The 21,946-nt window shown below is 63.8% G+C and overlaps 2 protein-coding genes across 3 annotated transcripts; both read right to left on the bottom strand.

Moving 5' to 3' along the window:
- Positions 1 to 216: 216 nt before the first annotated feature.
- Positions 217 to 2,815, bottom strand: LOC310887259 (uncharacterized protein). The gene is made up of 2 exons (XM_083813008.1): positions 2,110 to 2,815; positions 217 to 838 (listed from the first exon to the last, which is right to left on the bottom strand). Exons 1-2 carry the CDS (start codon positions 2,570 to 2,572, stop codon positions 324 to 326), a joined length of 978 nt encoding a protein of 325 aa, XP_083669134.1. The 5' UTR covers positions 2,573 to 2,815; the 3' UTR covers positions 217 to 323.
- Positions 2,816 to 4,090: 1,275 nt separating this feature from the next.
- On the bottom strand, positions 4,091 to 20,271 carry LMOD1 (leiomodin 1). Of its 2 annotated transcripts, none has more exons than XM_083813002.1 (3): positions 19,817 to 20,271; positions 5,916 to 7,526; positions 4,091 to 5,137 (listed from the first exon to the last, which is right to left on the bottom strand). In XM_083813002.1, the coding sequence occupies exons 1-3, from the start codon at positions 20,075 to 20,077 to the stop codon at positions 5,111 to 5,113; spliced, it is 1,899 nt and encodes a 632-aa protein (XP_083669128.1). In that variant the 5' UTR covers positions 20,078 to 20,271; the 3' UTR covers positions 4,091 to 5,110. The 2 variants fall into 2 exon arrangements, with proteins under 2 accessions (XP_083669128.1, XP_083669129.1); XM_083813003.1 differs by lacking the exon at positions 19,817 to 20,271 and adding an exon at positions 7,975 to 8,295.
- Between the last annotated feature and the right edge of the window lie 1,675 nt (positions 20,272 to 21,946).

Genomic DNA, 21,946 nt, shown 5'->3' with positions numbered 1-21,946 from the left:
GGGGGGGGGCCCGGCGCGCCACGGGGGCTAAATTTGGGGCCGCCATGTCCCGGCAGCCACCGGTGCCGCACGGCGCTCGCCCTCCTCCTGTGGCCGGATCCTGCCCCGCTGCGGGTGCTTTGGCTGCTGGGATGCTGCCCCATCTCTGGGGGGGGGGGGGTACTGCATCCCAGCACCCCTTCCCCCCCCCAGAAAAAAAAAATCCCGCAAGCCGTCTGCAACGAGCCCGGGGAGGGGGAACCGGGGGCCAGCGCTGAGTTTTATTGAAGTGGGAGGACAAAAAAGAAACCAAAGACGCGGGGGCCGGAGGAGCCCGTCCCGGCTCAGGGCTGGGGGGCCGGCGGCCCCCCGAGGTAGCGCTCGCGGATCTGGGCCAGGCTGGCGCTGAGGCCGCCCAGCGCCTGGGCGATGCTGCGCAGGACGGCGGCGGTCTCGCGGCGGCTCTCGGCGCACTCCCGGCGGAAGGCCCGCATCTCCTGCACCAGCCGCTCGTTGCACTGGATGAGGCGCTGCTCGGCCGGGCTGAGCCGGGCGCTTTCGGGGGTCCCCTCCGCCGTGCCCGGGGCCCCCCCCGGCTCGCCCAGGCTGCAGTCACTGAGGTGCTCGGGCTCCTGCTCGAAGATGATGCTGGGGAAGTCGCAGCCCAGCGGCTCCGGCTGCCCGCCCAGGCCGCCTAAGGGGAGGTCAGGCTGGGGGGGTCGCGGGGGGCTCCAGCCCTCGCCGGGCGGGCGGGTGCTGCCGCGGGGCAGCCGCCGCGCCGGGACGCCGTCGGCGGGGTCGTGGAAAGGCTCCGTCTTCACCTCCACCGGCTCCTCCTTCACCGGCTCCTCCTTCACGCCTGGCCGGGCAGGGAGCGTGGTCAGGTCACCCACTGGTCACCCCGCCTCGGTGGCACCCCCAGCCCCGCGCCCTCCCGCCCGGTGGGGACAGAGCACGTCCCCTGGGACCGCTGTGGTGCCGCCCCGTCACCCCAGGGATGTCAGCTGGATGGCTCCACGCCGGGCTGCCAGGAGCGGTGGTGCCAGCAGACGCATGTCCCCTGTCCTGCCACCACCCCACGGTGGCCTTTGGGAGCCCCCAGCGCTGGGGTGCAGGGTCACCGGGATTTGGGGCAGGAGGCTGGGAAGTGCCCTACGGTGGGGAGACCCTGTCCTGGAGCTGGTCCCCTCCGTGTCCCTGGTCCCTGTCCTGCTCCTTCCCACATCTCTGCGTGCCCTCAGCCCTGTGCCCCTCGCCCACCCCCATCCATGTCCCTTGTCCCTCTCCCAGTCCCAGTGACCCCATGTCCCTGTCCTGTCCCCCACGTCGCTGTCCCGATCCCACTGTGTCCCGGTCCTGATGCCTGTCCCCCGCGTCCCTGTGCTGGTCCTGCCCACGTCCCCATCCCCGTGCTGCTCTCCTGTGTCCCCGTCCTGGCTCCACCATGTCCTTGTCTCGGTCCTGGTCCCTCGTGCCCTTGGCCTGATCCTGGTATCCTCCCATCCCTGTGCCGCTGTCCCTTGTCCCTGCCTTGGTCCAGCTCCCCCCATGTCTGTGTCTATGCCCTCATCGCCCCACGTCCCTGTCCCCATCCCTGTGCCCCCACGGCCCTGTCCCAGTTCCCTGTCCTGGTCCAAGCCCCCCACGTCCCCGACCTGGTCTCAGCGCTCCTGTCACCGTCCTGGTTCCCTGTCCTGGTTCCCTGTCCCTTGCTCCTGTCCGCCACGTCCCTGGCTGTCTTGCTGTCCCGGTCCCTGTCCCCTCTCCTGTGTCCCCGTCCTGGCCCCAGTGCTCCCACGCCGCCGTCCCGGTCCCTGTGCCCACGTCCCTGCCCTGCTCCCTCCGTGCACCTGTCCCGCTCCCAGCGCCCCCACGTCCCGGTCCTGCTGCCCCCGCACCCCTGTCCCCCTGTTCCTGTCCCCGCATCGCTGTCCCGCGTCCCCCTGCGTCCCCGTCCCCTGTCCCCGCGCCCCACACCCTGCTCCCCCCACCCCCCTGCCCCCGTCCCCCACGCCCCCGTCCCCCCGTCCCCGTTCCCCCCGTCCCGCTCCCGCTCCCCGTCCCCCAGTCCCGGTCCCCGTGCCCGCTCCCACGTCCCGCCGCCGCCGGTGCCGGTGCCCGGGCGCTCACCGTGCGGCGTCACCACCTCGACGGTGACCAGCGGCGGGTCGAGGCCGGCGGCGGCGGCGCGCAGGCCCCAGCCGGGAGCGGGCCCGGGGCCGAGCTCGGGGGGGCCGGGGCCGGGGCCGGGGCCGGGGCCGGGCCCGGGGCGCGCGGCGGGGCGGGCGGCGGGGCCCTGCCGCTCCTGCCGGTGCCGGGTGATTTTGTCGTTGGCGCGGCGGCGCAGCCCCCGCCAGCGGTTCTTCACCTCGCCGATGTCGCGCTGGTTGCGGCCGGCGGCGTTGATCTTGTTGGTGATGCGCCACCAGATCTTCTGCTTCTCGTACGCGTTCACGGTGCTGGCGGCGGCGCCGAAGAGCAGCGGCTCGTACCGGAGCACCTCGCTCATCAGGATCTCGATCTCCTGCAGCGTGAAGTTCGGTTTCCGCTTCAGCAGCCCCCGCCGCGCCCCGCCGCCCGCCGCCGCCGCCATGCTGCCCGCCGCCGCCGCCGCCGCCGCCGCCGCCCGGTCATGCCGCCGCCCCGCCGCCCATCGCCCCCCGCCGCCTTTGTCTGCGCCGCCGCCCCGGCACCGAGCGGCCGCCGCCGCGGGAGCGGAGCGGGGGGGGAGCGGGGCGGGGCGGGCGGCGGCACCGCGACCCCTGCGGCTGCCGCCGGCCCCCGGTGCGCTGCGGTCCCCCCCCCGCCGCCGCCGCCGCCGCCGCCCTCCGCCCGCCGGTGCCGCCGGGAGTCGCCGCCCCGCTCCCGGAGCTCGCCCCCTGCCGGCAGCCGGGGCTCGGAGCCGGTCGCCGGGAGCCGCACGGGGGAGGAGGGCGGGGGGTGCCGGCAGCCCCCCGGTGGACGGATCGGGGAGGTGGCGGGGTCACCGATTGGGGGTGCCCCACGGTGCCCCGAGTCGGTGCCCAGAGGGCTCCGGGGTGCCCCCAGGATGGTGCCCGGTTTGGGTGCCCCAAGGTGCCCGGTTTGGGTGCCCAGAGGGCTCCGGGGTGCCCCACGGTGCCCGGTTTGGGCGTCCCAAGGTGCCCGGTTTGGGTGCCCAGAGGGCTTCGGGGTGCCCCACGGTGCCCGGTTTGGGCGCCCTAAGGTGCCCCAATTCGGTGCCCAGAGGGCTCCGGGGTGCCCCCAGGACGGTGCCCGGTTTGGGTGCCCCACCGTGCCCGGTTTGGATGCCCCACCATGCCCAGTTTGGGCTCACCCCAGGGTAGCCCTCTTGCGGTGTCCCATGGGGTCTCTGGGTACCACGTCCCCACCCATAGGTGCCCCCAGCCGGGTGCCAAGCACCCCCACAGCCCCCACACCCCCAGACAGCCCTGCCCTGTCCCCGTCCCCGATGAGCAGTGTGACCCCGGGGGCAGCACCGGGGCTGGGGGTGGCGGGGCCCCCCCTGCCCCCATGCCCTCATGCCTCCCCCCTGCCAGCCTGGCCGCCCGCCCGCGCTGCCCGGGTGCCCTGGTGCGAAATGCCCAAATAAAGGCATTTCTCCCCGTTTCCAGAACCCGCCACTCAGCCACGCGGCCTGCAGCCAGGGCGACCCCAAGAAAGGAGGGAGCCCCCCCAAGGGCCCACCCTGGTGCCCACCTGCACCCCAGATGTGGCCTCCGCTGGGTGCTGCCATCACCGCCTCTGGGGAGCCCTGGCACAGCTCTGGGTGGCCCCAGGGTGCCCAGTTGGGGGTGACCGCGTGGCTGTGGGGTGCCTGGTTCTGGATATCCAACAGTGGCTGGGTGCCCAATTTGGGGTGCCCAGGTGGACTCAGGGTGCCCAATTTTGGAGTGAGGTGCCTTTTTGGGGTTTTTGGGTGGCCCCAGGGTGCCCAGTTGTGGTGTCCCCATGGCAGGGCTCTGGGTGCTGGCAAAGCTGCCCCAGAAGGGGGGCTGCATCCAAACAACCCTGGTACCCCCCTCCCGGGACCCCGGTGTGCAGCAGGGGTGCAGTGGCAGTGGCTCCTGGGGGGGTGACCGTCCCCCCAGCCCCGTCCCTGAGGCGCACGGAAGCGTTGGGTGAGCTTTATTGCTGATGCAGTGGCCGCAGTTGTACAAATCGTGAGCAATGCTTCACACCAGGGGTGGGCACAGCGCCCCAAAACCCGCTGCCCCCCCCAGCCAGGGCTTCATGGGAAGACAGCGTCCCCTGCCCGGCCCCACGCCCACGGGCAGAGGAGCTGGCAGGGCTGCAGGTGACGCTGGCAGCACGGGGGGCCACTGCCACCCCCTCCTGCTGCCCCCCACCCCAGGAGCAGACCCCCCTACGAGCCCTGCTCTTCCCACGGAGCACTTGGTCACCGCACAGGGACAAATGTCTGGGTGCAGAGGTCAGGTCCCGCATTCTGCGGGGGCAGGACAGCCCTGGGACCCTGGGGACAGCCCTGGGCGCACGCCCCCACCCCAGCTCCACCTCCTGCTGCAGCTCTCCACCACCTCCTACCCCGTGTACCACCGATGTCCCCGTCACCCCCCCGGCCACTCGGAGACCCTGTGGGGACACAAGTGGTGACGATGGCCCAGGTGTCCCCTGGCTGGGGCAGTCCATCTGCTCGGCCCAGGTTGGACCGGGCTGGAGGGCATCGGCCCCTCGGTGCGCTCCCAGGGGACCCCCGGCCCCGCTGCACTCCCCGGCCCGTGGCACTGCCTCCCTTCCACCACGAGCCCCCCTTTCCCCGCGGTGGGGTTGGATGCAGCAGGGACGTGGGGACAGCCACCACCCCCCTCCTCCGTCCTTGACATCCCCGAGCGGCCGGACAGAGCGGGGCACGGTGCTGGCAGAAGAGAGAGCTTGAGGGCTTCGCAACCGTAACAATAATAAATACAAGGTCTTCCTCACACACTGCATCGAACGGCCGTGCTGGCCCTCCTCGGGCCCGGCCCTTCCTCCGTCAGTCCCAGAGAGATCGCTGCTCCTCGGCGTCGGTCACTGCAGGGTCCCAGAGGGCTCGTCATGGCAAGAGTCACGAGGAAGGCGAGAGTCCCGGGGTCTGCCACGCCGGGCTGCGGGGGCAAAGCCGTCCCGCTCCCTACTGCAGCAGCTTCGGTAAATCCACCTGCCGGAGAAGACAGCCCGTTACTGGGCAGAGCCGGGAGAGGTGGTGGCAGGGGCTGCCGGAGGGGCTCGAGGACCTGATGCAGAGCTGCATGGTGGTGCTGGACCCCTCCCCGGTGCTGCCGGACCCCTCCCCGGTGCTGCTGAGGATGCTCGGAGCTCCAGGGCCCCCCGTCCCTCCTGGCCAGGCTGTGGCTGTCCCCGGGGCAGCCACACAGGGACACAAAGCACTGCGACAGGCGAGGAATTTCAGGGCTTGGCGCTGGGATGAGGGGGAGATGCAGCCCCTCGGGGTGCCCCCCAGCCTGGGGGAAGCAGGAGCCAGGCGAGCCGCTGCCCTCAGGGACCTGCTGCCCACACAATCCTGCCTGCACCGGCACCGTTGGGGCTGAGCACCGCTAAAGCTCAGCATGGGGAGGTCCTGGCTCTCCACCCCCTGGGTTTATGGGTCTAAACTGTCTCCTTCCCTGTGTCCCAACCCCTGGGCCAGATCTGGCCGCTGGAAGGAGGTGCCCACCCCAGGGGCTCTGCCAAGGGATGGATCTGCGGGCCCCACGCGCTCCACAAGGGATGGTGCAGAGGGACGGGTCTGCCCACCCTGCGTGCTCCGCGAAGGGACGGATCCGCCCCTGCCACGTGCTGTGCACGGGGGCTGCGACCTCGGACCCCAGGCTGTCCCCCCCCCCGAGGGCAGCCCTCACCCTCCACCACCCAGGTGATGACAGACGTGGCCGCAGATCTCAGCCCCCACGCTAGCCCCGCCGCGGCCCCGCACTTGCCTTCTTGAGCTGTTTGAGGTTGCTGGAGCGGATGGCCGCCAGGAGCTGGTCCCGCGAGTTCTTCTCCTGGACCGGCAGTGCCCGGTCTCCCATTTTCCTCTGCGTGGCCGGCGAGAGCGAGTTCCTCAGGTTCTCGTTGATCAGCGGCGGGGCGAGCGGAGGAGGAGGCGGGGGCGGCGCGGCGGGCGCTCCCCCTTTCTTGGGAGAGTTTTTGGGGGAAGCCTTGGGGGATGGCTGTGGGGACCCCTTGGGGGACCCCTTCGGGGCTCCGACCTTGGGCACCTCCAGCAGGTCCTTCTTCTCCCCGCGCTCCTGTGCCAGTTTCTGCTCCTGGAGGCGTTTCTGCCTCTGTTTGTCCATGTTTCGGCTCAGCAGGTTGGTGACCGTCATGCGAGGCCCGGCCAGCTCGAAGTGGTAGCCCAGCTTGAGCAGCGTGGTGTTCTCCTTCAGGAGCTTGGCGATCTCCATCTCCGTCTTCCCCCCGCAGATGTGCCGCTGGTTGTGGAAGCGCAGCTCCGTCAGCGTGTTGTTCTGCAGCAGCGCCCGGAAAATGGCCAGGATGCCCTTGCCCGTGATGTGGTTGGAGTCCAGGTTGATGCTCGTCAGCACCTTGTTGGACTTGAGCATGATGGCGATGGCGAAGGCCACGTGGTCGTCGGCGCGGGTGTTGGCCAGCGCGAACAGCTTGACCACCGTGTTGAACTCCAGGGCCTCGGTGAAGCGCACCAGGGTCTCGTTGTTGATGCAGTCCGAGTTGTTCACGTTGACTTCGGTCACCTCGGCGTCGTTGTTCTTCACCTTCTCGATGAGCTCATCGAAGATGCTGGAAGCTTCGTCTTCCTTGGCCTGCTCCGGGGAGCTGCCGGTGGCGGGCTTGGAGTCGCTGCTCTCGGCCGCCGCCGTCGCCTTGGCCTCCTGTTTCTCCTCCGCTGCCTTTTCTGCCTCTGGCTGAGGTTTCTCCTTCTCATCTTCCTTTGATTTTTTCAGATCTGAACTCTTTTCCTCTTCTTTTTTATCTTTCTTCTCTTCTTTTTTGTCTTTTCCTTTCTTCTCTTCTTCTTTTTTGTCTTTTTCTGCCTCTTTCTTTGATCCTGAACTCTTCTCTTCCTCCTTTTTGTCCTTCTCCATGCCCTTCTTCAGTGCCGAACCCTTTTCTTCTTCCTTCTTGTCCTTCCCTGTCTCCTTCTTTGCTGCCGAGCTCTTCTCTTCCTCCTTTTTATCCTTCCCTGCAAACTTCTTTAATACTGAGCCCTTCTCCTCCTCCTTTTTATCCTTCCCTGTGTCCTTCTTTAACACTGAGCCCTTCTCCTCTTCCTTTTTGTCCTTCCCCTTCTCCTTCTTTACCGCTGAATCCTTCTCTTCCTCCTTCTTGTCCTTCCCCATCAGCTTTTTCTCCATGGCCTTGACCTTGTCATTGATGGCTTTCCCGTCCTTGGTTTTGCTCTCAGCCTCAGCTTTAACCTTTGGGTCTGTCTTCTGAGCACTTTCTTCCTTTTTCGAGTCTTTCCCCACTCCCGTATCTCGTTTCCGGGCCGGGTCTTTGGCAGGAGCTTCCTTTCCCTTTTCTTCTCCATCCCTGGCTTCCTGCTTCTTCTCGGCCAGTCTGGTTTCCTAACAACAGAGAAACACGGAGGCGTTACAGGGGCAGGGTCCCCGATCTCCAGCCTCGCCACCCCGGACTCATCGTCACAAACTCGGCTGCTCTCGCTCAGCCCGGCTCGGGGAGCTCCGGGAGCCCACGAGGGATGAGCTGCCCCGAAACGCAACAGGCGCCGTCTTGTCCTAAACCGCCGCTGGTGGCTTTCAGCCCATTTGTACGGGGCCAGCGAGGGGCTGGAGGCTCTGGGGGAGATGGGGAAGGCAGAGCCCCAGCCCCAGCACTGCTCGGGGTGAGAAATGACAACGGGGTGAAGGGAGGCGTGGGCGGTTTGTGATAGAAACCTGGGGAGGGCATCGCACGGGGTCCCCAGGAGGCAATGGGGACGCCACAGGGCTGAGCGACCTGCCCCAAATCGGGCTGGTTTAACCCTGAATATGGGCCAGAGTCTCCTCGTCTCACCCGAGTGATTTCCCAGCGCTGCTCACGCGCTGCAGCCCACGGCCCTGCTTTGCAAGAGGCCGCTGATCCCAGACGAGGTCCTGGCTCCGGGGGGGGGTTTCGGTGTGCGAGTGCCCCCCGTGCAGGCAGAGCCTGCGGCACCCGGGTGTACCGAGCTCCTGCTGCGGCTCCCCAGGGCATCGCTGCTGCACGGTGACACCGGTGATGGCGATGCTGCCCACCCAGCGGTCACACCCAGCCCTGGGCTCTCTGAAATTGGGCTCCCCGGGCCAGGATTTTGCAGGTTTGGGCTCCCTGAAGAAAACCGAGGGAACTGGGACATGGCGTTTATCTGCAACGCGTCTTCTGGTGTCCGGAGGCATTAGAGGATGGAAGAGCTTCCTACAGGGCGGTCTCGGGGAAGGATGTGTTGGGCACGGCAGTGTCGCTGCAGCTGGCACCCCTTCCCCGTGCACACGAAGAAGCCGTGCAGCACTGCTCGGACCTCCTGAGCTTCCTCCTCTGTCCCCAGGCCAGTCAGGATGCCTGCTGGCTCCCTAGCGGGCTGGCAAACGGCAGCGCTTTCGTTTTGTCTGCAGCTGCCTGCCCGCTCCTCCAAGCGAGCTTTGGCTCCGCGCTGCATGCTCGGTGCGATGCCCCTGCTGTGCCCGCGGCGCTCTGTGGGCAGCAGGGGCTCAGTCCGGCTTTCGGCTCACCAGCGCTGACCTCCAGGCAGCGACCACGTCCTCCCTGCATGCGGGATACAACCCCGAGGCTCGAGGGCTATTTTCTTACGGGCTACCTCCGGCACCAAAGGATTTTCCTCTTTCCCTTCGTGCTTCAGGGCCCTTTGATCATTTGTCTCTTGTCCATTAAAATCCCTTTTCTTTTGGTACTTTTGTCAAGCGACCGATCCTCTCCGGGGCGCAGCGTGTGCGTCGCTGCCAGCCACAGCCAGGACTCAGCGGGTGTCCCGCTGCCGCCTTCACCCTCGGTGGACGGGGCTGGGCAGCGTCTCCCACCGGCACCACTCTGCAATGCTCTGCTTCTGCAGCCCAAGGCTTTGCTGGGTGCAAGCACCCTCCAGCCTGCTGGTTCTCTTACGGCGCTGGATTCACCTCCTCATCTGCCCGGAGTGATGCCGACACAGGAGCAAGAGTTTGTTACAGCACCGCAGCAAGAGCGGGGCAGTGGGGCAGGATTCTGCTCCCACTGACGGAGATGAGTCGATGTTACAAAGCGATGCTGGGTGCACGCGAACTCCTGACACTGGGACCAGGCAGGTTTGGGGTGCAGGGCAAGATCCTTCTGTAAGGTCTGCGGCTGGGTTTGGCGATTTAAGTCTCCTTCTCCCTGTTCCCTGCCCGGGAGCACGCAGGTTCTGCTCCTCCCGGCTCTTCCTGGGTGCTCGGTCGGCTTTGGTGGCCCTGAAAGTTTCTGTCCGGGGGAAGCAGAGGGCTGGGAGCTGTGGTCAGGACACGCTCAGGTCTGTGGGGTTAATCCGAGTGTCCTCATCTTGACCACAGCAATGCTGGTGACCGGGCAGTGCTGCTGGCTGCGGGATGCGGAAGCACCGTGCCGAGGGGGTGTCAGGGCAAGGGTCATCTTTGCCAGGGGGCATCGGGACTTCAGGGAAAGCAGGAAGAAATCCCTCTGGGAGATGCAGCTGGAACTCATTGACGAGCTCACAGCACCAGGACAGCACCGTGGCTTCGCCCAGTGCCTTGAAACCCCAAATCAGAGCCCGGAGACCCCGGTGTGCAGCCGGGGCTGTGCCCCCAGCTGGGACCCCCCAGCACAGCTGCGGCTCTGCCAGCCCCGTGCCGGTCCTCTGGGACGGCAGCTTGGTGGAAAGAACTGGCCCAGCCGTCATCAGGGCAGCTGTGGGGACAGCTTGTACCTGGCGTGTGCACAGATGCCATCTGGGACGAGCGCTGTTTGTTTAGTTAAGAAATTTCTTGGCTCCCTGGCACGGACCTGAACAGGCAGCAGCGAGGCACCAGACCCCGCAGAGCTGCCCCTGCGGCACTGCAGTGCTGCGGACCCCCAGGAGCGGGGACAGACCCCATCCTGGGGGTGCCCCGATCCCAGCACCTCTCTGTCCTGGGGTCTGCGGGGAGCAGGCGGTGCCACCGCCTCCAGCACGGAGCTGGCGGCCCCTCTGACCCAGGTGTGCCCTGCTCCCGGGGCCGGGATGGTGCAGGGACACGGTGACACCCCGAAGCACCTCGGTGAAGGGGGAGCCAGGTCCCTGGTGGGAGTTTCATGGAATGGGGGCTTGCTGCCTTGCACAGCAATGCCCAACAGTGCTCTTTAAAGGTGTCTGGGGATGCCCCAGGCTGGAGGTTTCCTGCTCGACCCCGCAGCCCCCCTGGGCTCTGCAGCCCTCTGAGCTCTCCCGGACCCGCAGGCAGCAGCTCCTGCCCCACACCAAGTGCTCCGAAAGCCTTCTCCTTCCTGACCCCAGCTCACTTGGTGATGGGGGCCTGGGGCTCCCCTAAGCTCCAAGACCGAGCAGAGCAAAGGCTTTGGCCAGGAACGAGCAGATCCTGGAGAGAGGGAGGAAAAACCTGGCAAGAAGGAGCTGCAACACCTCCCATACGCAGAGGAGGCAACGGATTTCTGCAAACAAGGCGAAACCAGAGCAAAAATAAGATGAACAGCAAATCCCTGCCAGGCAAAGCGGCTGCAGCGACTGTATCTTTTTATCACATCGTTAGCACTGTTCTCATTAAAGCTACCATCCCCTGACGTGCTGCCACACATCCAGAGCAAAAAGGGAAGGGACTGACGTGCAGCGACCACCGCAGGCGCTGGTGCAGGCAGCGTTTGCGTGCCCACGTTGGGTGTGTTGTCAGAGCTGCGAGCTCCGGCAGAAAGCGCCCCGTGCCTGCAGGGGAAAGCTCCGCCAGGGCCCACCTTGGGCTGGGGGGACACGGGGGGGACATCGGGGACCCCAGCCATGGGGCTCGGTGGCGGGACGGCGCAGGAGGGGACGGGTGGAGGGAACGAGGGCGTCCCCTGCTCCTCCCTGCGCCTTCTCCAGCAGCGCGGCCGCCCCGCAGCCTCTCCATGGCCATCTCCAGCCCCGCTGCTCGCTCCTCTCCCCGGCGCTGACATATTTACCTCGGGCACCTAGAAACAGGCACCACGGCACCCGCTCCCGTGCCGTTCCCTCTGCTGCGAGCGCGATTATTAGGGGAATATTTTTACACTGCGTGTCAGACCTTTAAAAATAAGCCTAATGAAAACAGCCTGGTACTTGGCTGATTAATCACCAGTGTTTTGATGAACTGAAATGCCTCCCCGTTTCCTCTAAATAGACTGAAATGAGCATTGCCATTGCTTGTTAGCATTTGCAACCCTCAAACCCACTCAGATGCTTCCTTAAAAGGCAAAGCAGAGCGGGAACTTCTTGCCTGGAATCCCGCTGCAGCGGCCGGGGCCGGGCTGTGCCGCGTGGCGAGCCCCGCGCCGGGCAGGCCCCGGGGTGGCCGGGTGGGAGCCGGGGGTGCCGGGCCCTGCCTCTCCCCCCGGTGAGTGGGGGGCCTGATGGCTCTCGGCTCCTGCCCCTGAAGCCCCACAGCTCGTTCTGGGGTGGGAAATCAGCGGGTGCTCGCCCAGCACGGGGATGGAGGGGGCACCGAAGAACAGGGGGGCTGTGAGCCCCGGGGCACGGGGGGGGGTCGGCTCCCGAGGGCGCTGTTTGGCGGCAGCAGGGACGTGGGCGCCCAGCAGCGGGGGGACGTCTGTTCTCGGGGAGCACTGGGGGAGCGCACGGCTCTCCCGCACCGAGTAGCAGGCGTCTGCCGAAGGACAGCTGGACCAGCTGAAGCTAATCGACCCAGGAATGATTTCAGCCTCGTCGGGTAACTTCTGCACGTAACTTGCAGCCCACCAGAGCCCAGGGGTCTTCTCCTCATGACTCTTCTCCACCAACCCCCCTGGCGGAGCTGTTTCTGCCTGCTGGCTCTTGCCACCGACGGGGGCTGTCCACCCGGCGCTGTGCTCCGCGCAGACCGACCAGACTCCTCCAGAGCTGCAGGGCAAAGCATAAGCCAAGCGGCAGGCCCCTTCTCCCGGCCTCTGCTAGGATAATAAGTTCCCCCCACGGGACATTTTCCAGTCTGTCTTTTGTCAGGACATGGCTTGGGCAATGGGAACCCACCTGCACGAATCCTGAGTGATGGAGGGGATTTTGGAGCAGGGAGAGCAGGGACATGGGGGGCAGACGTCTGAGACACAGCGGGGAGCCCCCCGACCGGCAAGGGAAGGGTTTGGTTATTTGAAGTAGGGGGTTTAGGCATAATTACAGCTCCGTAACTGACCACCCACTCTAGTACCTGTGCCTGAGGGCTTTCGGTCTGTCCTACACGTGCTTCCGAGTCCTTCAAAGGTCTCCAGAGCCACTGTGAGACTCCGAGGTCCGACCCACAGCTCCAACTGGGCACCTGCAACATCCCTGTGGCGTGGGCCGTACGGAGCCCCCCTGTCCCCTCCGTCCTGCCCGGCTCACCCGAATCCACCCAGGGGCTGTGGGAGGACAGCAGCATCCCACCACCCCCCGGCACGACTGTGGGTGAAGGGGGTGAGGATGGTGGGCACAAGCCGTGTGAGAGCTCCCAGGGGACAGGGACGTCCCATGAGGCTGTTCCACTGCGCGCAGAAGTCCCCTGAGACGGGCAGCGGCCGAACGCCGGCCGTCTTTGCCTGTGATGCTGCTGGGTGTTTGGGTACCCGCTGCCATCACGCTCTAGGGAAAGGTTGCTGGAGCCAAGCTGATCCACGACGAGCGGGCCGAGCTGTTCCCTTCCTCCATTCCCCAACCAAGTTTGAGTAACCCGGGGACAGCTCAGAGCCAAGGACATTCCTGGAAAAACGCCGTGTCCTTGGCTGAGGCCGGAGCGCTGCTAAACCCGGACCGCTGGAGAGCACCGGAGGGAGCAGAAGCCTCCGGATCCTCCACCAAGTCCAGGACGGCGCCGCCAGCGTGGGCCTGGGGCTGCTCCGCCTGGGGCAGACCCCGGGCAGCCCTCCTGCTCCTCAGCCCAGAGCAAAGCCGCTCGCACCCGTGGCTGCGCCCGCCGTGGGCTCCCCGGTAGGACCATCCGCAGGCAGCAGGCGGTTTCTCCCTTGGCACATTTGTTTTTCTTGGCATGGAGCGGGGGTGGAAGGATGCAGACCCAGCATGACCCCCAGGCTGTGCTCTGCGTGCTGAAGCCCAGAGCGATGTAAACAACTTCTTGCCCCGTCCCGCCTCGGCTCTCACTGTTGTTCTAACGAGGAGCCCAGTTATTCCCCTTCCCTTTCGCTCAGGCCTTTCCAACCCCAAACATCACCGCCTCTCTGCCCTTCCCAGGCCGATGTTGTTTAAAACACGCTCCTTCCGAGACGCAGCGCTGTTCTCCAGGGACTGGCCAGCTTCTGGCCCTGACTTTTGTCTTTCTTTGCCTTCGTTGGTGAATTAAGTCAGATAACAAACATTTCAGCTGTTTCCTTTAGCCGGCTAGCCCCAGCTCCTCCGCAGCAACACGCAGCCATTTTCCAGAGAGCCATTTTCTGTTTCCATCTTCCAGCGGCCCCCAAAGCCGTGGGATACTTTGCGAATGGAAAGTTTTGTTTCTCTAACAAAGCCCGTTTTTAGAAACCTGGGTCCTGCTCTTCTACCCATCAATTTCCCAGCCCCTTCTCCCGGCAGGGCCGCGGCAGAAGGGGATATTTCCAAGCTGAGGTCTTTGCTCTGCTCACCCCGTCTTCGGCAGAGGTTGTGAAGGGCAGTGGATGTCAGCGATGCACGCCCCAGCCACCTCGTGGCTGGATTTCTGCCTGGTGCACTTTCTGTGGGCAGCCCACAAAAGGCATTCCTTGGATTTTTAGGACAGAAGAACGTCAAACCAGCTCTAGCGAACTTCACAACCCCCCTCCTGCCCTCCACACCACTGGGAGCAGGACGCTGGAGCAGCAGGGCTCTGGCTCCCGGCCTCCCGGGGCTACGTGGACGCGTCTCCAAGCCCCTTGCTGGGGCAGGACCCCCACGGGTCCCACCAGCCAGCCCACGGGACCACCGCAGCCACCCCACGACACCGCTGCCAAAATCAGAGGGCTGGTTTGTTGGCCAAATCCCCAGGAGTTCCTGCGTCACCCGGGCTCCTCCGCCACGTGGGGGCTGCAGCCCCAAACCCAGCCCTTTACGAGACAGCGGGGCACGCCGGGGTCCTGCTCTCTGCTTCCTAGGAACTGCAGACGCTCCCTGGAAGGAAGCAAACTGCAGCTCCCCTCCTGCGGGCTGCTCCCGTCCCCGTGCAGCTCCGTGCCAATTCCCACGCCGGGCGCATCCTGGTCCTGGTCCCCCCGCCAAAGGCAGGGCCACTCGGCGCCCTCGGCAGCATCCGTTCACACACGTCTCTGTGTGTGAATCCTGACCCAAACACCGGGACGCAAATTTGGGTTCTCAGCTCTAGGCTGCACAACCCAACGTCAAGGGGCTGCCTGCCCCAAAACGCCCCGGCACCCTGCATCTCTTTATCAGCAACACCTAAACAGAAAATAACCCCACCGTCGTCCGTGGCAGCTCGGCCCGTATCAGCTGAACACCCTGAGCATTTCCAGAGGTTTGCCTGCAGCCCCGCTGTGGTTTGTGTAAACGCAGACCTCAGCTGTTAACTGCTGGTTTTTTCAGGCTGACCAGAAACCCGGTGTTTTTTTGGGCTTGTGCCCTTAGATGGACCGTGTGCCTTCCAGGCAGAAACTTTGCTCTTGGCACGAGCTGCGAGCCGCTGGAACACTGTGTGCTGCGGCTCGCGCCGGTCCCAGCAAGGCTGTGCCGCCGTCACCCCCTCCCCACGGCACCACAACCCCCGGCTCCGGGCGTGACGGAGCTCTCACGCCGGTTGTTCAGCAACGCAGCTCCGACCCACGTGCGTTGCCTCCTCTCCTGCTTCAGCTGTTGCGCTGCAGCCCCCTCGGTCACCCGTCATCGGGTCGGTCCTGCTTTCCTTCTTGCCTCGGAGGTCTGTCTCCTCGCCTGTGGCCAGCTGGAGCTCCTTTCCGATGCTCCGGGTGCCGGTGCGTTTTCAGAGATGAAGGACTACACATCCGAGCAGCAGTTCTGGTTTTGTGCAGCGAGAGGTGAGAAGGGGAAGGGCTCTCCTGGAGGCGCTGGTCTGCAGCAGGCTGCAGAGACCACGGAGCAGAGACCACCCGTGGCCGCCCCTAAGGGCCGGATGGGAGCCGCTCAGCACCTTCGGCTTCTTTCAGAGTCTGTGACTGTTGTGGATGTCCCCAGCTACCGTCTGCACCTCTCTTGGAGGCCGGGAGCTGGCAGAACACCACCTTGTTCTGATGGTAGAGCAGGCACCGACGTTGCCAGAGCCTGCCCCGGCCTGGGCTGAAAGAAAGGCGAGACGGGGAGCTGGTGGCGGCTCTTGGGGAGGGAAGGGAACAGCCTTGGCATATCGACAGATGGGCTGATAAACAGAGCAGCAGAGTTTAGATGCGTTCGTGTTAGTCACAGACTGGTAAGATGCTTAAAGAATGATACAAGCACTTCTTTCCCCTCGTTTACAATTCCCCTTGAGTCTGTCCCAGCTATTTAAATCCGGAGCTTGTTTTTCTTCCAGATATTTCCATGAAAAAAAAAATGACAAGCTTTGAGCATTAATAGGAAACTTTAACTTGGTTTTCTGTAACGAAGCAGAAAGGCTCACCAGTAGGGATCTTCGCTTTTCCTGGTGTCTCCTTCCTCTATTACTCCACTATTTGTCCTTAAAAGTGGCTTAAACACAACCCAGCAGTGTGCGCCCGAGCCTACCTGTGCACACTTCAGCGACAGGCCAGGAAGGCAGCAGGACTTTTCAGAAGAGCTCCCCGAGGAGTTCCATAATCCCCGGCCATGGCACTAGGACCTGCGTAGGGCCTCCAAGGAGCGGGTCCCAAGGCTTACACGCAGAGACACCAGCACACGTGCAAGCACCTTGCTGAAAAAAAAGCGGTTTTGTGGCCCTGGCACGAATCTCCTCCGCCGGCAGGATGACGAACGCCCCCACCTGCAATATCCCTGCACGCCCCCAGCCCTCCCTGCCTGAAGCAGCTTGAAATCGGTGCAGCCCCACGGGGAGGCAGGGCTGGGGGCTCTGGTGGGACCGGGACCCCCAGGTGTCCGCTCCCTGCGAGCGCGGAGGGTGAGGGAAGGAGGCTCCATCCGTTCCTGGGGAGGGCGGTGGGGCTGCAGGAGGGGGGCACAAGGAGGTGCCCAGCAGGTTGGGAGCCACCTGAGGCCAGGCAGGAGCCCAGGGAGAGCCCAGAATAACAGCGGGTGGGTGTAGTGGCGTGCTTCAAAAAGCAAAACCTCCTGCCGAGGACGTGGCTGCTGCCACGGCGCGCTCGTCCCCCAAACCGCCTGGTGCCACGGCACGTGCGGGGCACGCCGAGCTGCGGGGCTCCCCACGGCGGCTCTTCGCAGCCCGGTCCCTCCTGGCTAGTGTGACCCCGGGGGGTCTAGGGGTGACCAAACGCCAACGGGGAAGACGGGGATATCCCCAGGGTGTGCGTCACGGTGCTACGTGCACGTGTGCGCGCTGTCAGAGGTGTCTCCAGCAGCCGGGGAAGAGGCAGACAAAGCCGGCTGCAGCAGCTCTCCCACGTCGCAGCCCTCACCCAGCTCACCTGGCAGCAAACCCCCCCCCGGAGACACCGCACGCACCGGGCCCTGCCTCAGTTTCTCCTCTTCTAAAGAGGAATCCCAGGCACGACACAAAAATTTCGAGGGACAGCAAGTCACCTGGGCCCCTGCTGACTCGCGCCGCTTAATGCTGCTGCTTCAAACTCCGCCGTGTTTGTAACCCGAATTTCTCCCTCATTACGTCTTTGCCTGCTACGCGAAAAAGCCACAAACCATTAAAACCCTCATTTGTCCACTTGCGTGAACATCAGTTTAACCGCGGCTCCCTTGACACGCGGGCCTGCGGAGAGGCCGCGCTGAGCGCATCCGAGGAGAGGCATAGCCCCAAGCTCCGTGGCTGAACAGGGGTATGCCTTCACACGCCAGCAATATTTAATGAAGATTAATTAATTAATGCATCGCCAAGGTATGAATTTGGCTGCACGGTGCGGAGAAGCCAGGGCAAAGCTCACATCTATTTTGAGCTGTTTATAAACTGCTTCCTAGTTACCCAAGTCTGCCCTTTTCATCACAGAGCAAGACGACGTGTTATTGTGGAGCTACAATATTTCTAAACGTACCCGCTCCTCCCAACGCTGAGGAGGGAATTGGGGTGCCTGGAGCGGGTCCGAGAGCAGAGAAATGACCGCAGGAAGAGCCGTGAGACTGGCCGGCACCGAGCCCTTTCCTTTAAACCCCTTCCCTTCACGACACCTCCTTCCCCTCTGGCCAGCTCCTGCCGTCCCCACTGGCACCCAAATCCCACGAGCAGCGAACGGTGGGCAGTGAGTGGAGCTGGGCAGGGAACTCCCGAATATTTTCTATCCTCAGCGCCTTTGTGCAAGGCAGCTGCGGACCCGGGGACCTGTAGCTCCAGGACAAGACGCCAGCCTCCCGTCCCCCCCTGCCGCAGGGACAGCCCAGGGGCAGGACGACACCTCCCCGTGCTCCCCGTCCCTCCGCTGCCCTCCCGCGCTCAGGCTCCTGCTTCTCACTCGCAAAGCTTTCGCCCGATGGGTTTCACTGGGGATGCCGTGTGCCCGAGGGTGCAGAGGGCTGAGAGCTGCCGAGGGTGCAGAGGGTTGGGTGGGCATGGGTGGGCGACGTCGGCACCCAGCTGGTGACCGCCATCCGCTGTGCGAACCCGCGGCGCTCCTGCTGGCGGGCACAAGCGCATCGCAGCCCGCGGCACCGCGAAACGAAACCTGCTGATGTGGAGAGGGACTTGTCGTCGCAGCCCCCGGGGCTCCCAGCAGCCGGCTGAGAGCTGGGAGCCACGGGATGCTCCGGAGGGCTCCACGCGCTCGCTTCATCCAAAACACCCCCCCGGGGCGCAGGGAGCGCTCCGCCTGCGGGGCTGCTCTCCTCGAGCACTCCGGTGTCCCGGTGATCCCGTCCTGCCCCCCGCGCCCCGTGGCAGAGCCCGGCGGGGCCCGACCTGCCGGCGCTGGCACCTTCTGGGTGCTAATCCCAGGTCCCAACAATGCCAGGGAGGAAGGGATGGAGGGTATTTTTTCTCACCCTGCAGGGACTGAAACAGAAGAAGAAAGGCAGTTCTGCAATATCCAGTGACCGCAGCGCGACCTAACGGGGCCGGTTTCGCTGCCGAATTTGACCGGTTGCCCATCTGCTTTGTCCTCCACGGCCCAAAGCTGCCGACGTTCAAACGGGAGCACGGGGAGAGCCTTTCCCAGGAGCTCCCTCACTGCGCTCCCCGCCAGCCCTGGCGCAGCACACCCCCAGGACACCTCTCCTCCCTGTGCCGGCCCTTGCAAACCAGTGCAGACCCCTGCGATGCCGCTGGGATGACTGGGGCAGGCCTGTCCTGCTGTGCCGGCAGCTCCCCGCGGGGGGAAGGTGAGCGTGGTGCCCTCAGCCAGGGGCACGGCGCTTCCTGCAGCGACCCAGCGACGGGAATTGGTCCCCCAGCCCACGCCAACACCGCATATAGAAGGTGAAGGCTGCCAGCGCCGCGTCCTCGCAGCCAGGGGAAAGCTCCCCGGCAGCTGGGAGAACCGCTTAACCCCTCGGGCAGGTCTCCAGAACCAACCTGCTCTTACTTCTCCTGCAGTTTTCATCTTTCTCTCCCTGTTTGCATCCTGGCTGCACCCCAGACCCCAGTTAGGAGAGGGTCTCCTGTAATAAGCTCCGTACACATCCCCGGGGAGCTTTCCAGGGTGCTCCCAGGCCACTCAGAGCTAGATTACTCTGCAGGGTGCTGCTGGGTGCCCCGGGACAGGGAAACAGAGCCAGAGCAGGCGGCTCCGGGGAGCTCATGCGTGGCTCTGCTCCGCTCCCCCTGCGAGGCTCCTCAGCCCCTGCACCGAGGATGCGGACCCAGCCTGGGACCCAAAACCTGCCCGTGCTCCGCAGAAGAATAGCTGCAGGGTCCCCTTCTTTCGCTTTCTGGCTCAGCCTGCCATAAAAAACGAGGGAAACCAAATGCTTCCCAGCCTCCCACGCACCGAGCACATACCAAATATTCTTAGTGCAGAGGTTAATAAATGTTACAGAGAAGTGGGACCGGCTCCCACTGAGGCGAGGCACAAATAGGCGGGATGGGGGACTGGCATGAAGCTTTCTGGCTCAAGGCGAGCTCTTAAAGGATTTGCCAAGTGCAGAGAAGGAGGTAAATGTGCCCAAATCAAAATAAAAGAACGAGTTTTAACTGAACAAAAAAGAGGAAACAAATGGCTTAGGACATAACCCGCTTCTCGGGGTGATTTCCACAAAACAGCAAACTTTTCTCTTTTTTTTGTTCCACAGGAACCAGAAACAGTTTGAGCTTTTGCACAAGAGGAACTGAACGGACCAAGAACCTGGGGATCTCCAAAGGCAAAAGCAGGAGGAAAGAGAAACACAGCCCGCAGGGTCGCTGTCACCGCAGCCGACCCTCCAGCCTTTTTCTGGCTGCAGAAGCCACCTCTGCCACCAGCCCTGCCCCTGGCAGATGAGGCAGAGAGAAACCCCCTGGCACCAGCACCAGTTCTGGCTTTCAGAGATTTCGTGAAATCCCCTGCTGGCTCCTGGCGTGCCAGCACCAGCTCCCCGCCTCATCCTCTGGTCTCTCCACCGCAGCTCTTCCTCCCTAGCAAGCACCGCACGCCGCTCACGGCGCTCACGGTTTCCACCTCGTCCCCTAAACCAGCCCCAGCTCGCGGGTGCGCCCGGGAGCCAGCCGAAACGCGGGGAGATGGGACTTACGTCTACCGAGTGCTCCCTCTGGATGCGTTTCTTGGTCTCCTTCTCGCAGTGGTTGAGCACCGCGTCGCAGTTCTGCGGGCTGGCCGGCGAATTCTCCGTTTGGTTTTTCTGACTCGGCTCCAGAGGGATGCTTCCGTCCGAATCCACCACATCCAGCTCCTTCTCCAGCTCCTCCATCTCCTCCGGAGACAGAGTCGACAGCAAGCTGTCTATGTCCGGATCTTCGCTAACTTGTCGCCGATATTTGGCAACTTTGGACATCTTGGCCCGTTGGCGAGACACGGTTGCGGTTGTTGTGGTACCCAAAGCAAGAGAAAAAAAACCAGAGCCGAAGCTCTAACACCGCTTCCCGCAGCGGCAGCAGGTGCTGAAGCGTTACAATCGCGGCAGCTCTCAACCGCTGCAGCCCCGGGGCTCGGTAGTGATGAAGAGGGGACACCCCTCGGCCCAAGGGTTGGCCAATAACAGCGCCCAGCGGCGATTCGGGTGCGGGGAAGCCAATGGAGCCCAGCGGGAGGCGGGGAATGGTGCTATCAGAGCAGCCTGAAACCCGAGGACATTCCAGGGAACCATGCAGAGCTGCATGACCAAATTTAGTCCGGAGCATTTAGCCTTTTAAAGGCAATGGGCCAACGTAGCGAGAAAAACACGCAAAAATGCACAAGCTGGCAGGCTGGGGAGCTGGGGGCTGGGGGCTGATCCCAGCACATGCCCATGGGCGCCTGCGGGCGAGTAAAGAGGTCAGCCCAGCTCCGAAGTCTGCCCCCGTTACCGGAGGGCAGATTTTCGGGAGATGAGCCTTACGTTAGTGACAGCTCTTGAGTGAAACCCGCAGCAGCGTGCCCACCCCAGGGGGGTTTCACCCTTATCCTGGTGCTCCCCAGGATCTGCGGGGTTAGCCAGAGCGCGCGGCGTGCCGGGCAGAGCTGCTCACGGCGCTGGCGCGGGCTGGCTCTGCACGAAGGGCACGCGAAGCCCGGCGCCCGCTCCTCGCTCAGCACAGCCCCAGCCCAGCACCGTCCCCGGGTCGCCTGATCGGCGCTTCTGCTGCTTCCCTGGCCCCTGCAGGGGGTCTGCAGCTGCTCGTCCATTTCCCCTCGCCCAGCCCCAGAGGCATCCCTCCTGCACAGACCGAATTCCTGAGCGTCCCCTGCCTCTGGCTCAGGCAGTGCCCTAAGCCTGGGCTTCGGCTGGAGGCACCTACTTTCCGTCGACCTAATCCGCGACGAAGCTTACTGGCATCTGCAAGTTCTCCCGGAGGGACACGGCAGATGTGCTCTTTCCCTCCAGATTTCAGAGCAGCTTTGCCCCATGCACAACATTTTGCACCCATGTGATATACTGCCGACTTCACCCTTTTCTTCATTCTCTATCATTCTCCTGCTATTTACTGCCTGCTCTCAGACCTCCCTCCTAGACTGAGCAGGCAGCCCTTTGGTCTCCTTCTGTAGAATAAGCTCTTGTAGGATTTTCCTCACCAGCTTCATCACCACCTTCCTTTCCTCACCACCTTCCCTGCCCGTTCCCCTGGGTCGGATCTCATCCTGAACAGAGGCACAGGGTGCTCCAGGTGAGCCTCCCAGTGCCTTGTGCTCCAAACCAGACATTCCCCATCTGGACGGGAAATGCAGGCTCTTGTTGCATTCTAGGATTTCATTTATCTGCAGCATCCCAGCACCCAGCCCCTGCTCATAGCCTTCCTATGATTCACCCGCACAACTGAGATGTTTTCCAGATTGTAGAAGAAAATGTTGTCTTTAGTTTCCAAGTGCATATTCTTAAACATTGTGGCACTGAATTTCATCCCACTTCACTCCATCACTTTTATCTCCCTGATCCCCCGATCCCCATCTGTACTGACTGCAGCAGTTCCAGAAAACTTGGCACGATCAGAAAAGCTACCAGCGCCCCGCAGGCCTGTGCCGAGGTCCTAAATGAAAGATTGAAGACAAGACTGAACAGCGAGGGACCTCACTGGCAATCTCCTGAGATTTCCTCCTCCCCCTCGCTTCCCACTGTCGAGCATGGGGTGGGCAGCAAAAACTGGTTTTAGTGCTTCATGACTGCTTCCAGTACTGCAAATCTGGTTTTGGTTGAATAAAATCACCACTGATACTCTGTGTTTTTGTT

Source organism: Anser anser, assembly GCF_964211835.1.
Source record: "Anser anser genome assembly, chromosome: 27".
In the NCBI taxonomy this organism is placed as follows: Eukaryota; Metazoa; Chordata; class Aves; order Anseriformes; family Anatidae; genus Anser; species Anser anser.
Note: the sequence above shows the minus strand (reverse complement) of the source record. Positions and strands in the feature narration are given on the sequence as shown.

Bases quoted from the DNA above. Each gene is read 5' to 3' on its own strand.
- LOC310887259 (XM_083813008.1), bottom strand. From the start codon at position 2,572: ATGGCGGCGGCGGCGGGCGGCGGGGCGCGGCGGGGGCTGCTGAAGCGG. The intron at 839-2,109 runs GTGAGCGCCCGG...CTGCCCGGCCAG, and splicing joins CGAGGTGGTGACGCCGCACG to GCGTGAAGGAGGAGCCGGTG.
- LMOD1 (XM_083813002.1), bottom strand. From the start codon at position 20,077: ATGTCCAAAGTTGCCAAATATCGGCGACAAGTTAGCGAAGATCCGGAC. The intron at 7,527-19,816 runs GTAAGTCCCATC...CTCTGTTGTTAG, and splicing joins AGAGGGAGCACTCGGTAGAC to GAAACCAGACTGGCCGAGAA. The intron at 5,138-5,915 runs GCAAGTGCGGGG...CTTCTCCGGCAG, and splicing joins ACCTCAAACAGCTCAAGAAG to GTGGATTTACCGAAGCTGCT.